The 16,171-nt window shown below is 48.6% G+C and overlaps 1 protein-coding gene across 3 annotated transcripts in view; it reads left to right on the top strand.

The window, feature by feature from the left end:
• Positions 1 to 16,171, top strand: part of LOC119955298 (lysine-specific demethylase 7B-like) — a 316,061-nt gene that overhangs the window by 117,283 nt on the left and 182,607 nt on the right. For all 3 annotated transcript variants that reach the window (XM_038781379.1, XM_038781377.1, XM_038781378.1), the window contains one exon: positions 6,151 to 6,240. In XM_038781379.1, coding sequence (XP_038637307.1) covers positions 6,151 to 6,240 — 90 coding nt within the window. The remainder of the gene's footprint in view (positions 1 to 6,150; positions 6,241 to 16,171) is intronic.

Here is a 16,171-nt window from a genome sequence, read left to right as displayed (position 1 = left end):
TGGTACTAGCTAAAGGAGTGAAGCAGTGGTGAAGTACTATTACTGCTGCTGTATATATATATATATATAATTGTTATAACAGTGGTGTTGCAGAAAGGCAAGTGCAAAGGCAAGTGCTCCTTTAATATTTATGTGTAGTCATATGAATCAACTGCAACTGGACATAAATAGCATGCAAGATATGCAGATAACTGACAAGTAAAATTTAACAAATTTAACAAATGTGTTTCATTTTAGCATAGGGAGAGATAATAGATTAAATAGCACAGTTTTAAAAGTGAGACTTAGAATTTCGCATGCATTAATCTTTGATGGTGTCAGCAAATATTATGTAGGCAAGGAAATTGGTCATTCAATCTGTCATTGTTAATGATCCCCTTGAATCTATATTGCGAGGATAATTAGGAAACTATATGAGATCATAGATGTCCCTTTTCAGCTAATTCACATGATATTAAGAAACAGCTGAAAGCACTGGATACTGCCAAGACGATGGGCCCTGACAATATTCCCACAGTAGTACTGAAAATCTTTGCTACAGAACTAGCTGTGCCCTGAGTCAAGCTATTCCAGTGTTACAACACTGGCATCTACCTGATGATGTGAAAAATTGCCCAAGTTTATCTTTCCACAAGCTACAGGACCAATCCAACCTGCCGGTTGCTGCCCCATTAGACTACTCCCTGATGGAGGGTATTGCTGACTACGTGTTCTCCCTGTGTCTGCATGGGTTTCCTCCGGGTGCTCAGGTTTCCTCCCACAAGTCTCGAAAGACGTGCTTGTTAGGTGAATTGAACATTCAGAATTCTCCCTCTGTGGTCACTCGGGACTTTTCACGGTAACTTCATTGCAGTGTTAATGTAAGTGTACTTGTGACAATAAAGATTATTTTAAAAAGGCTAGTGATTCATGTTATGTAATTTGGAATAACACAAGCTGCCACTTGATGCAGTTTTGAGTAAAAGATGCTCCAGACTTTAAAGTGAGTTAAACGTGTTTTATTGAACTATTAGCACAGTTCTCAATGAGTTTGACTCTGCTAATCTAAATGTAGTAACTCAGTCTAACTGAACCAGCCTTGCTCTAAGCCACATGCTGGGGTGTAATGCGGAGGATACATTTTCTTACTCTGTAGATGTTGGTCTGTGGAAAGAGGCCTCATCCCTTTTATAGTGAGATAACACCCCTGAGTGGCCTGACTGCTAATTGGTCGTATCCTATTCTGTGTTCATTTGCTGCATGTTTACATATCATGACATCTCTCCTTTTTTTCATGTTTCTTGGCGTATGTGAATGTATTTACATATGAATGAGTCTGTCTAACATGACTGACGGAGGACAACAGAACAGAGCAAACAAAACAAACGTTCACAAGCCCAATCTCTGAGGCTTGCGTCTGATCCTGGTCGACCGCCGGAGAGGTGGCGGAGGGGACGACAGCGCCTTGACAGGCAGGATGGAAGCCTGACTGGGGGCCTCCTGGTGCGAGGTATCAGGAGGTGGCAGTTCACCATGTGGAAATTGAGGAGAAAGTGGTTGCGGACAGGCAACTTTGCGCAGTGTCCGTCGATTCCTTCGCATGATGGAGCCATCAGCCATACGTACAAAAGAGCGGGGTGCGGCCTGTCGAACAACGACAGCCGGGGCAGACCACTAACCATCCCGTTATCTTGATCCTGACAGTGTCTGCCGAGGATAGCATGGCCAGATCGGTGGTAAAGACATAGCCCTGCTTTTGACGGTCACTGAGCTGCTGCATCTTCTGCAGCACCGGGAGGCGATCCAGGTTGGGCAGGTGTATGGCTGTAAGCGTCGTCCGCAGGTCCCTGTTCATCAGTTGAGCCGGCGACATGCCGGTGGACAATGGAGTCGACCTGTATGCGAGCAGTGCAAGGTGTATGTCGGAAGCAGAGTCCGCGGCCTTGCAGATGAGCTGTTTCACAATGTGCACCCCTTTCTCGACTTTTCCATTGGACTGCGGATAGTGCAGACTGGAAGTGACATGCTGGAAATTGTATGACCTGGCAAACGTGGACCATTATCGACTTGTAAAGCACGGGCCATTGTCGCTCATGACGGTGATTGGGATGCCATGCCTTGAGAACGTCTCCTTACAGGCTTTGATGACAGTCCGAGAGGTGAGGTCCGGGAGCTACAGCAGCTCTGGGTAATTCGAAAAATAGTCGATGATCGATACGTAGTTGCGTCCATTCGCATGAAAGAGGTTGATGTCAGCCTTGGACCACGGAGAGGTCACTATGTCATGCTGTTGGAGCATCTCCTTGCTCTGCGCTGGCTGGAACCGCTGACAGGTAGCACAGTTCAGGACCATGTTTGTGATGTCCTGGCTGATGCCAGGCCAGCAGACAGTTGCCGGGCTCTGCGTCTGCACTTCTCGACACCCAGGTGTCCTTCCATGAATCTGGCGCAGCACCAAGCTCTGGAGACTGAGTGGAATGAAAATCCTGTCCAACTTGAGGAGGATACCATCAATTACAGTCAGGTCATCCTTCAAATTGTAAAATTGTGGGCACTGCCCTTTCTGCCAGCCGTTGGTGAGGTTGTGGATGACACGCTGCTCGAGGCATCATGTCGTTCAGGTCCTTGTGGATGATGTAGACCCGAGGTCTATGATCCGTCTTGACAGTGAATGTCGGCAGGCCGTAGACATAATCATGAAATTTGAGGATGCCGGTGAAAAGACCCAAGCACTCCTTCTCAATCTACATATCTGGTTTCAGTGGGCGTCATCGCCCTTGATTCGTAGGTAACTGGTGCCCAGGATGATGTGTCATCTCGTTGAAGCAACACCGCACCGATGCCATCCTGACTCGCATCTGTGGATATCTTTGTCTCCCGGTCTGGGTCGAAGAATGCCAGGACTGGTGCAGTGGTGAACTTGGCTTTCAGCTCCGGCCACTGTGTCTGGTGTGCCACCTTCCACCCAAAGGCAGTTGCCTTTTTCATCAGGTTGCGTAGGGCCGTGGTATGTGTGACCATGTTTGGAATGAACTTGCTCAGAAAATTGACCATACCCAAGAAGCGCAGCACCGCCCTTTTGTCCTCTGGGACCTTCATCGCCTCGATGGCCTTGATTTTGTCTGTGTCCAGGGGCACACCATGCTGTGAGATCTGGTTGCCTCGGAACTTGAGCGTCGATGTGCCAAAACAATATTTGGACCTGTTTAACTTTAGGCCATTGGCATGTACACGGCGGAATACCTTCTGGAGACGGGACACATGTTCTTCAGGGGTCGTGGACCATATGATGTCGTCCACGTACACACGAACCCCTTCAATGCCTTCCATCATCTGCTCACTGATGCGATGGAATATCTTCGATGCCAAGATTTAAAAAATTTTTTAAAAATAAATTTAGAGTGCCCAATTTTTTCCAATTAAGGGGCAATTTAGCATGGCCAATCCACCTACCCTGCACATCTTTTGGGTTGTGGGGGTGAAACCCACGCAAACATGGGAAGAATGTGCAAACTCCACACAGACAGTGACCCAGGGCCGGGATTCGAACCCGGGTCCTCAGCGCCGTAGGCAGCAATGCTAACCACTGTGCCACCGTGCTGCCCTTCGATGCCAAGATGATGCCAATTGGCATGCGATTGTAGCAGTATCTGCCAAAAGGCGTGTTGAAGGTGCAGTGCCTTCTGCTGGACTCTTCCAGCTGGATTTTCCAAAATCCCTGTGATGCATCCAGTTTGGTGAATAAGCACGCATGTGCCATCTCACTCGTGAGTTCCTCCCACTTCGGGATGGGGTAGTTAACCCACATGATATTCTTATTGAGATCCTTGGGATCAATGCAGGCGCGCAGGTCCCTCGAAGGCTTCTTTACGTACACCATTGAGCTGACCCAGTCAGTCGGTTCGGTGACCTTGGATATGATGCCTTTTTGCTGAAGATCCTTGAGCTATGTGGTGCGTGGGCCACTGCAGGTCGTAGCAGAATATTGTATCGATACGGCAGCGTGCCCATCCCGTTGAACACATCTGGATACTGGGCGAGGATGTCGTCGATGCCGGCCTGAAGATCCACATGGTAGAATGTTGTGGTGTAAACCCTTTGAATGAGGTTCAGCTGCTTGCGTGCGTGCGCACCTAGTAGGGATGCCCCGTCTGGCTTAACAATTTCAAAGCGTAACCGTGCTTGTGTGTGTCGGTTGGATACGTGCAGATGGCAGGATCCCAGTGCTGTGATGGCATTCCCGTTGTAATCCAGGAGCTTGCAGGCAGCTGGAAGGACCGTGGAGGGGGCATTTCTTAATGCGTCTGATGTCTGCCTGTGAGAGGAGGTTGGCAAAGGCACCTGTGTCCAGCTAAAAGGGGCAGTGGTTGACCTTCATCACTGCTTGCCATTCATCCTTGGAATTCACAGCAAGGATTGACTGGACTTGCGATGAGTCTGGTGTGGCATATTCACACGTTGTAATAATGCCCACATGGTAGGCGTTGTCCAGGCATTCATCATCTGGATCCGTTGCACTGCTGGGATCAGAATCCTGTAGGTGGTGTTGCACACTCCAGATGCACCGTCATCTGAATTGGAAGCGCTGGCTCCTGACTGGTGGTGCAGATCTGCACAGGGCTGCATAGTGGCCTGGCTTCCCGCAGTTCAGACAGCGTTTCTTTAAATGGGCAGTGCCACAGTTCGAACACGTCATGATGTCTGCGTCCTGACGCTCCGTGCATCGTTGCACATGCGCAGTACGGTTCTCGGACGTCTGCACCTGCGCAGTGCGGGTTTCGGCCGCTTCGTTGTCTTGTTTGTATTGCGCATGCGTCGGGCCCCGGGAAGAGCCCCTGAAATGGCCACTTTTGTCAATGTTGAGGCGATGCATCCGGGAAATGGCCTGTACGCTCCATCTCGTGGGAGGCTAGTTTATCATTTTCTGCCGTTTTGTACTGGGAATAGCAATTTTCAGCGTGCTCATGCACTGTGCATGTTTCAATCGTGACTGACAGGGTCATATGCTTGATCTTCAGTAACTGCTCTCTCAGAGGATCAGAGTGAACTCCAAAAATGATTTGGTCTCTGATCATGGAGTCAGTGATATCACTGAAGTTGCACGATTGAGCTAGTAGTCTATGGTTAGTTAAATATGAGTTGAAGGACTCTTCTTGCCCTTGCAATCGATGCTTGAACGTGTAGCTCTCGAAGATTTTGTTGGTGTCCACCTCATTTTTTTCAGTTCACAGTGCGCTCAAACTTGTCCAGGATGGTCTGAAACTTTGTCTTGTCCTGGTCTTCGGCGGAGTGAAAGGAGTTGAATATTTCTGAGGTGTGATCACCCGCTGTGGTGAAGAAAAGAGCTATCTTCCGTGCATCAGACGCACCATTGAGGTCTGATGCTTCGACGTAAAGCTGAAATTTCTGCTTGAATGTCCGTCAGTTGGCCCTGAGATTGCCGAGGTCCTGAGCTGGTGAGGAGCCGGAATCTTTTCCATTGTGCCGGTATACATTTGCTGGTTGTCACGGATCTTGCTGAGTTGAACTATCTAGATTGAACAGACTCCTAGTATCATGTTGTGTCATGTAATTTGGAATAACACAATCTGTTTGATGCATCAAACTTGATGCAGTTTTGAGTAAAAGATGCTTCAGACTTTGAAGTGAGTTCAATGTGTTTTATTGAACTATTAGCACAGTTCTCAATGAGTTTGACTCTGCTAATCTAAATGTAGTAACTCAGTCTAGCTGAACCAGCCTTGCTCTAAGCCATGTGCTGGGGTGTGATACTGAGGATGCACCCTGTCTCATTCTGTAGATGTTGGTCTGTGGAAAGATGCAGGGTGTGAGTGCCTCATCCCTTTTATAATGAGATACCACCCCTGAGTGTCCTGACTGATCATTGGTTGTGCCCTATGTGTTCATTAGCTGCATGTTTGCATATCATGACAATTCAAAACAAACCTGTTGGACTTTAACTTGGTGTTGTAAGACTTACTGTACTTTACAGGAAATAAGTAAAATAATCTGGTAGGGATGCAGCTCCCTTGGTGGATATCATTCAGTTTGGTCAAGTGCAGAAATCAACTAAGGTTACCTAAGTTATCTTTTTGAGAACATTTTGCTTTGAAATGTTACTGTCATGAGTGTTGCATTAAAAATCTCTTTCAATCCATGTCTTAACTCCAGGGCTTGATAGAGCGCACGTACGAAATTCCAGATCATATCAGACCAGGGCAACTTATCAAAGAACTCGGCAAGGAAATTCGCTTTGTGGAGGTAACCCCTTCCTTTGACCTCTTGGAGTATTGATGGCCATCACCACTGATGAACAAAGAACAAAGAAAAGTACAGCACAGCATAGGCCCTTCAGCCCTCCAAGCCTGCTGACCATGCTGCCCACCTGAGCTAAAACCTTCTACTCTATTCCCATCCTACACATGTATTTGTCAAGACGCCCCTTAAACGTCATTATCGTACCTACTTCCACCACCACCTCCGGCAGAGAGTTCCAGGAACCGACTATTGTGTGTATAAAAAACTTCCATCGCACATCTCCACTAAACTTTGCCCTTCACACCTTAAACCTATGTCCTCAAGTAATTGACTCTTCCACCCTGGGAAAAGGCTTCTGACTATCCACTCTGTCCATATCCCTCAATTTTGTGGACTTCTATCAGGTTGCCCCTTGACCTCTGTCGTTCCACTGAGAACAAACCGAGTTTATCTAACCTCTCCTCGCAGCAAATTCCCTTCATACCAGGTAACATCCTGGAAAACCTCTTCTGTACCCTCTCCAAAGTCTCAACAGGTGTTAGTGTGGCGACCAGAATTGAACACTATATTCCATTTGCCAATTTTTATACTCCGTTCCCCATCCAATGAAAACAAGCATGTCGTATCCCTTCTTGACTATTTTCTCCACCTGCGTTGCCACTTTCAGCGACCTGTAGACCTGTACGCCCAGATCCCAGTGTCTGTCAATACTGCCATTTACTGTATATTTCCCACCTATATTAGACCTTCCAAAATGCATAACCTCACATTTTTCTGGATCAAACGCCACCTTCCATTTCTCCGCCCAAGTGTCCAACCGATCTATGTCCTGTTGTATCCTGTGACAGTCCTCATCGCTGTCTGCAATTCCACCAACCTTTGTGTCATCCACAAACTTACTAATCAGACCAGTTACATGTTCCTCCAAATCACTTATATATACTAGAATCAGCAAACGTCCCAGCCTTGATCCCTGTGGAACACGAGTCACAACCCTCTATTCAGAAAAGAACCCTTTCAATACTACTGTCTTCGATGACTGAGCCAGTTGTGTATCCATCATGCCAGCTCACCTCTTGCCAGCTCCCATATGACTTCACCCTCTGTACCAGTCCGCCATGAGGGACCTTATCAAAAGTCTTCCTGAAGGCCATGTAGACAACACCCACTGCCCAACCTTCATCAATCATCTTCGTCTCATCCTCGAAAAATGCAATCAAGTTAGTGAGACGCGACCTCGCATTCGCAAAACCCTGCTACCTCCACTAATACGCCTACATGTTTCCAAATGGGAGTAAATCCTATCTGGAAGAACCCTTTCCAATAATTTTCCTGCCACTGACGTAAGTATTATCAGTCTATAATTTCCTGGATTATCCTTGCTACCCTTAGAACATAGAGTGCAGAAGGAGGCCGTTCGGCCCATCAAGTCTGCATCGACCCACTTAAGCCCTCCCTTCCACCCTATCCCTATAACCCAATAATCCCATCTAACCTTTTTGGACACTAAGGTCAAGACCAATCCACCTGCTCTGCACATCTTTGGACTGTGGGAAGAAACCGGAGCACCTGGAGGAAATCCACGCAGACACGGGGAGAAGGTGCAGACTCCACACAGACAGTGACCCAGCGGGGAATCAAACCTGGGACCCTGGTGCTGTGAAGCCACAGTGCTATCCACTTGTGCCACCGTGCTGCCCTTCTTGTACAAAGGAACAACATTAGCTATTCTCCAGTCCTCCGTGACCTCACCTGTAGCCAGTGAGGATACAAAGATTTCTGTCAAGGCCCCAGCAATTTCTTCCCTTGCCTCCCTCGGTATCCTGGGGTAGATCCCATCAGGCCCTGGGGACTTATACAACTTAATGTTTTTCAAGATGGCCAAGACCACTTCCTTTTTGATCTCAGTGTGACCCAGGCTATCTACACATCCTTCCCCAGACTCATCTTCCACCAAGTCCTTCTCTTCGGTGAATATTGATGCAAAGTACTCATTTATTACCTCGCCCATTTCTTCTGGCTCCACACCTAGATTCCCTTCCCTGTCCTTCCAATCCTTTTCTGGCTACCTTCTTGCTCTTTATATATGTATAAAAAGCCGCTGGAATTTCTTTAATCCTGTTTCCCAATGACATTTCGTGACCCCTTTCAGGCCTCCTAACTCCTTGTTTGAGTTCCTTCCTACTTTCCTTCTATTTCTTACGGGCTTCATCTGTTCCCAGCTAACTAGCCCTTAAAATGCTTCCTTTTTTATTGGACTAGGCTCACAATATCCCATGTTATTCTTCCCTATTTGGAGTCTCGTACTGGCCTCCCCGAACAGGCGCTAGAATGTGGCGACTAGGGGCCTTTCACAGTAACTTAATTGAAGCCCACTTGTGACAATAAATTATTATTATTATTATTATTATTATTATTATTATTATTGTTATTTACAAGGAGGAGAATGCTGAGACCCAGGCTATTAGAATAGATGGCATTGAGGTGCGTAGGGATGAAGTGTTGGCAATTCTGGACAAGGTGAAAATAGATAAGTCCCCGGGCCCTGATGGGATTTATCCAAGGATTCTCTGGGAAGCCAGGGAAGAGATTGCTGAGCCTTTGGCTTTGATTTTTAGGTCATCATTGTCTACAGGAATAGTGCCAGAGGACTGGAGGATAGCAAATGTGGTCCCTTTGTTCAAGAAGGGGAGTAGAGATAACCCCGGTAACTATAGGCCGGTGAGCCTAACGTCTGTGGTGGGTAAAGTCTTGGAGAGGATTATAAAAGATACGATTTATAATCATCTAGATAGGAATAATATGATTAGGGATAGTCAGCATGGTTTTGTGAAGGGTAGGTCATGCCTCACAAACCTTATCGAGTTCTTTGAGAAGGTGACTGAACAGGTAGACGAGGGTAGAGCAGTTGATGTGGTGTATATGGATTTCAGTAAAGCGTTTGATAAGGTTCCCCACGGTCGGCTATTGCAGAAAATACGGAGGCTGGGGATTGAGGGTGATTTAGAGATGTGGATCAGAAATTGGCTAGTTGAAAGAAGACAGAGAGTGGTAGTTGATGGGAAATGTTCAGAATGGAGTTCAGTTACGAGTGGCGTACCACAAGGACCTGTTCTGGGGCCGTTGCTGTTTGTCATTTTTATAAATGACCTAGAGGAGGGCGCAGAAGGATGGGTGAGTAAATTTGCAGACGACACTAAAGTCGGTGGAGTTGTAGACAGTGCGGAAGGATGTTGCAGGTTACAGAGGGACATAGATAAGCTGCAGAGCTGGGCTGAGAGGTGGCAAATGGAGTTTAATGTGGAGAAGTGTGAGGTGATTCACTTTGGAAAGAATAACAGGAATGCGGAATATTTGGCTAATGGTAAAATTCTTGGTAGTGTGGATGAGCAGAGGGATCTCGGTGTCCATGTACATAGATCCCTGAAAGTTGCCACCCAGGTTGATAAGGTTGTGAAGAAGGCCTATGGTGTGTTGGCCTTTATTGGTAGAGGGATTGAGTTCCGGAGCCATGAGGTCATGTTGCAGTTGTACAAAACTCTAGTACGGCCGCATTTGGAGTATTGCGTACAGTTCTGGTTGCCTCATTATAGGAAGGACGTGGAAGCTTTGGAACGGGTGCAGAGGAGATTTACCAGGATGTTGCCTGGTATGGAGGGAAAATCTTATGAGGAAAGGCTGATGGACTTGAGGTTGTTTTCGTTAGAGAGAAGAAGGTTAAGAGGTGACTTAATAGAGGCATACAAAATGATCAGAGGGTTAGATAGGGTGGACAGCGAGAGCCTTCTCCCGCGGATGGAGGTGGCTAGCACGAGGGGACATAGCCTTAAATTGAGGGGTAATAGATATAGGACAGAGGTCAGAGGTGGGTTTTTTACGCAAAGAGTGGTGAGGCCGTGGAATGCCTTACCTGCAACAGTAGTGAACTTGCCAACATTGAGGGCATTTAAAAGTTTATTGGATAAGCATATGGATGATAAGGGCATAGTGTAGGTTAGATGGCCTTTAGTTTTTTTCCATGTCGGTGCAACATCGAGGGTCGAAGGGTCTGTACTGCGCTGTATCGTTCTATGTTCTATATTCTATTGTTTCAAGAAGCCCTTCTGGATTCTCCTTACAAACTCTGCCCTTTGCAAGCCCCTGGCACTAAGTGAGTCCAAGTCAATGTAGGGGAAATCACCCACCGCAACAACCCTATCACTTTTACATTTTTCCAAAATCTGCCTACATATCTGCTCCTCTATCTCCCGCTGGCTGTAGGGAGGCCTGTAGTAAACCCCCAACATTGTGACTTTACCCTTCCTATTCCTAACAAATACAAATGTAAACATAACTGGGTAAATAACCCCCCCCCCCCCAAACCAACAACCATATCCAGCCAACATGGTTTATACACACAATTCCCCAGTCCCCCCACCTTTCGCTGATTCCGCCTAAGCTAAACTCAACTACACTATCTCCCCCTATTGTATCTGCTAACAGTTTAGTTTTCCCTGAAGAAATCGATGAATGGCTGCCACCTCCGGACAAACCCTAACATTGATCTTCTGAGGGTGAACTTGATTTTCTCCAAGCCGAAGAAACCCAGCCATGTTGCTAACCCATACCCCTGATTTTGGGGGATCCGAGTCTCTCCACACTAATAGGATCCATCTCCGGGCTACCAAGAAGGCAGAGGCTAAAACGTCAGCACCTCTCCCCCCTGGACTCCCGGGACATCTGACACTCCAAAAATTGCCAGCTCTGGACTCGGTGCCACCCTTGTCTTTAATACCATGGACATGACATTGGCAAATCCCTGCCAGAAATCCCTTGGCTTGGGACATGCCCAGAACCTGTGGAATGGTTTGGTGGCCATCCCCCACACCGTCCACACCTGCCCTCCACCCCTTCAAAAAACCTGCTCATCCGGGCCACCGTCATGTGTGCCCGGTGGATCACCTTAAATTATATCAGGTTGAGCCTGTTGTTGACTCTGCTCAGGGCCGCAAACCCGCTTCAAGTTCCTTACCCTACTCATCTTCCCACTTACGCTTTCCCACCCTTATCTGGGTTCCCCCCCACTCCATAAGCTCTGTATAAATTTCCGAGTCCTTCCCCTCCCCCATCCCCATTTTTGAAACCACCTTATCCTGTATCCCCCGAAGCAATAGAAACGGAAAGGTCGAAATCTGCCTCCATACAAAGTCCCTCACCTGTAGATAACGAAACCCATTCCCTCCTGGCAGTTCAAACTCTTCCTCCAAACGAGGAAAACGCCCATCGATAAACAGATCCCCCAGACTCTGAATTCCTGCTCTCTGCCACCTCTGAAACGCCCCATCCATCCTCCCCGATACAAACCGGTGGTTCCCACAAATTGGAGCCCACACCAACGCTCCCTCCACTCCCAAATGCTTCCGCCACTGCTCCCAAACCTGCCTCTGTCTTACTAGCAACATTCTTTTGTTCCCCTCAGTTATTAAACCTTCGGAGCAATTGCTCCAGTTCCCACACCCCCGCCACACTTGTTTAAACCCTCCAGTGTTATACTAGCAAAGAGCGCGGCCAGGATATTTATGCTTCTACAGTTTAGATGAAACCCGTCGTTCTTGTACCGTTCCCACCTGCCCGGAAGAAATCCCAATGGTCCAGTTGGCTGAAACCCTCCTACACAAGCTGTTCAGCTGTATTGCCAGATAGGAATTTCTAGCCTCACTGGCACGTGGGACAGGGAGTTTGATTTCGTTTGTAGGCAGGAAAGACACAAGGAGAAGGAATCGTCCTCTGAACATGGCCTGTGGTGAAATATTTTCATTCAAGCTTCAGTCAATATTGCACGGCTGTAAATCATTGTGTGTGTGTGTGTGTGTGTGTGTGTGTGTGTGTGTGTGTGTGTGTGTGTGTGTAAAAGACGCACATACACGTGTTGGATGCAAACTGGTTCAGTTGTCTCAGAATTCCTACAGTGCAGAAGCAGGCCATTCAGCCCATTGATTCTGCCACTCCCCTGCTCTGTCACCCTAATCCCACCTAACCTGCATGTCTTTGGACTGTGGAGGAAATCCTCGCAGGCATGGGGAGAACTGGGCAAACCACACAGTCGCCCGAGGCTGGAATTGAACCCAGGTTCCTGGTGCTGTGAGGCAGCAGTGCTCACCACTGTGCCACCGTGCCTCCCCGTTGTTCCATTCATCACATCTCTGCATGCCAAAGATAGCTGACTAATCTGCTTTAGGCGTAATCTTTTGAATTTTCTTTTCTGGTGTCGTGCACACGTAATATTTATTAGAGAACAAGGCTAATGGTATGTTGGCCTTGCAAGAGGTTTTGAGTACAGAAGCAGGGATGTGTTGCTGCAATTATGCAGTGCCTTGGTGAGGCCACACCAGAAGTATTGTGTGCAGTTTTGGTCTCCTTCTCTGAGGAAGGATGTTCTTGCTCTCTCGAGAGTGCAGCAAAGGTTTACCAGACTGATTCCAGGGATGGTGGGACTGTCATATGAGGAGAGGTTGTCTAGGTTGGGATTGTTCTTGCTGGAGATCAGAAGAATGAGGGGGAATCTCATAGAGACTTTTAAAATTCTAACAGGACTAGACAGGGTAGATGCAGGGAAGATGTTCCCAATGGTGGGTGTGTCCAGGATCAGGGGTCACAGTCTGAGGATTTAGAGTAAACCATTTCGGGCAGAGGTAAGGAGACATTTCTTCACATAAAGAGTGGTGATCCTGTGGAATTCATTACCATAGGAAGTAGTTGATGCCAAAACATCGAATATATTCAAGAGGCGGCTCGATATAGCACTTGGGAGAATAAGATAAAGGCTTTGGGGAGAAAGCAGGATTAGGCTATTGAGTAGGATGATCCACCATGATTGTAATAAATGGCGGAGCAGGTTCGAAGGGCCAAAAGGCCGCCTCCTGCTCCTATCTTCTATGTATGTATCTATGCAAGGCCTTTGGGATGTTGTCAGGTTGCGTACATCATATAGCTGAGCAGGGATATTTTATGCAGCTGACCCCAGCACAACTTGGTTGGGTTGAACGGCCTGTTTTTCAGTTCTTTATTAATACCTCAACAAGAATCAACACTTTGCAGGGTAAGGAAGAACAGACCTAACCCATTCGTCACGTCAGCCAATCGAAACTCAGCACATCTGGGACCTAAGTGGGTGGAGAAGGGTCAGTGGTTCATTTCAATCTCTGTACGATCATAAATGGAGCTCAAACCTACAGGGAAAAAACTTTTGGGTATCATTAAAATAAAAGCAAAATTAAATGGTGCTAGAAATTTGAAATAATAGAAAATGTTGAAAAGACTCAGCTGGTCTAACAGAATCTGTGGAGAGAGAAACCGTTAACGTTTTGAATCCATATGACTTCTTCAGACTAAAGATACATGTAATACGATTCCTTAATATACCCCATTATGTAGAATTACAGTGACTAATGTTTAGAGAACCCCAAAGTGTATTATGGAGTTCACCTGACCCACAACTTTTAATAGATTGTGGTATGGGGAGCACACGGACCACTCTACAGGTGTGGTACAGCAGAAATGAAAAAGTAATTTTTAAAGCAAAACAATGTTTATTCTATGAACTCAAGTTAACCTTTTTGAAACAAAGTGAACATCCTGGCAACCATCAATTCAAATACAACCCCCAAAGAATACAACACTAAGTTATCCTTAATAACTTCCCAAACAACATCCAGAAGACAGAAGCACATTAGATTTACATTCACTACAGAGAACATTTATAATTCTGAATTTCCCAAATGATCAAGAGATAGTCTTTTGATGGCAGAGAGAACAGCAGTATACCTGCTTGGTCTGGCTTCAGCTCTAACACTGAAAACGAAACTAAAACACACCCTGCAGCAAACAGCCTAAAATTAAAGTAAAAATCTGACACAGCCCAGCTCCACCCACTCTTGGACAGCAATAAACACCCGTTTCTTGAAGGTACTCTCGTATGACATCATCTACACTTCCCGCTGCCTGGGGAAAGTGGGCAGCATAATCAAAGACCCCTCCCACCTGGCTTACTCATTCTTCCAACTTCCATCGGGCAGGAGATACACAAGTCTGAGAACACGCATGAGCAAACTCAAAAACAGCTTCTTCCCCACTATCACCAGACTCCTAAATGACCCTCTTATGGACTGACCTCATTAACACTACACCCCGATGTGCTTCATCTGATGCTGGTGCTTATGTAGTTACATTGTGTACCTTGTGTACCCTATTATGTATTTTCTTTTATTCCATTTTCTTCCCATGTATTTCATGATCTGTTGAGCTGCCCGCAGAAAAATACTATTCACTGTGCCTCAGTACACGTGACAATAAACAAATCCAATCCAATCCGCAGCCTTGACAAGTTACAGCCTCTATCCGCACCCACAAAGCACCAGTCTCCGTATTCCAGCCCTGTACCTACTCATTTGCTGCCCAGTAATAGTGCAACAAATCTGGAAGAGCCAAGAGACTTACGCCTCCTTTGAAGTGCTTCCTCGCTACCCTCCCTGCCACACAAATAACAAGACCAGCCTATCCACCCCTCAAAAACAAATGCCTTTGGCAAAAAGAGCAGCAGACACTGGAACAATAACATGGGGCTGGATTCTCTATTTCTGAGACTTAAGCGTTGATGCCAGCAGAGAATCCGTGGACTTTTATGATGGAAAAATCGGTGCTGGTTCCGCTACTATTAACAGGCAAGCACCAGTGAAACACAGTCAATTCTGAAGAAACACGGTACCAGATTCGCCGGGTCAGTGATTGACACAGTTCACGGACTCTGAACTGGAGACCCTCCAGGACGCCTTGGAGGAGTGACCGATGACCCTGTACCCAGGAAGGAGGCTGCCAGGCGCTGGCGTCTGTCGTGCCTGGGTGCAGGTGGCAGAGGCAGTCAGTGCCGTGGCCACAGAGGCCACCAGCTACCCATCCTCTGGGCTGCATGCGCGGACCATCTAACAGGGTTGTTGTTTGTGTCCCCATCCCGGAGAAGGCCGTGCACAACCGCTGGGAGCGCAAGATGACCGGAGGGGGACAACCAGACCTGTGGCCCGCACCATGGACAAGCAGAGGACCCTGGACTGGCTGGTTGCCAGAGGAAAGGAAGGTCGCCGGGAAGGAGTGCGACAAGGGGCGAGGAAGTGAGACCCCGCTCAATTGCGGTTGCCCATGTCACGTGTTGACACCCCTCCCTCACCCCCCACGCGACCCTCACCCCCCACGCGGCCCTCACCCCCCACGCGGCCCTCACCCCCTCCCCCACGCGGGCCCTCACCCCCTCCCCCCCGAGGCCCTCACCCCCTCCCCCCCGAGGCCCTCACCCCCTCCCCAAACGCGGCCCTCACCCCCCCTCCAACGCGGGCCCTCACCCCCCCTCCAACGCGGGCCCTCACCCCCCCCCACGCGGCCCTCACCTCCCCCCCCAACGCGGCCCTCACCTCCCCCCCAACGCGGCCCTCACCTCCCCCCCCACCGCGGCCCTCACCTCCCCCCCAACGCGGCCCTCACCTCCCCCCCAACGCGGCCCTCACCTCCCCCCCAACGCGGCCCTCATCTCCCCCCCCCACGCGGCTCTCACCCCCCCTCCACGCGGCCCTCAACCCCCTCCACGCGGCCCTCACCCCCCCCCACGCGGCCCTCACCCCCCCCCCCACGCGGCCCTCACCCCCCCCTCCACGCGGCCCTCACCACCCCCCTCCACGCGGCCCTCACCACCCCCCCCCCAATGCGGCCCTCACTCCCCCCCCCCCCCCCCCCAATGCGGCCCTCACTCCCCCCCCCCCCCCACGCGGCGCTCACTCTCTTTCCGCCCCCCCAACGCGGCCCTCGCTCTCTTCCCCCCCCCCAACGCGGCCCTCGCTCTCTTCCCCCCCCCCCAACGCTGGCCCTCGCTCTCGTCCCTCCCCCCCAACGCGCCCTCGCTCTCTCCCCC

This window comes from Scyliorhinus canicula, chromosome 20 (genome assembly GCF_902713615.1).
Source record: "Scyliorhinus canicula chromosome 20, sScyCan1.1, whole genome shotgun sequence".
NCBI classification, from domain to species: Eukaryota; Metazoa; Chordata; class Chondrichthyes; order Carcharhiniformes; family Scyliorhinidae; genus Scyliorhinus; species Scyliorhinus canicula.
The sequence above is the reverse complement of the archived record's forward strand: the minus strand, read 5'-3'. Positions and strand labels throughout refer to the sequence as shown.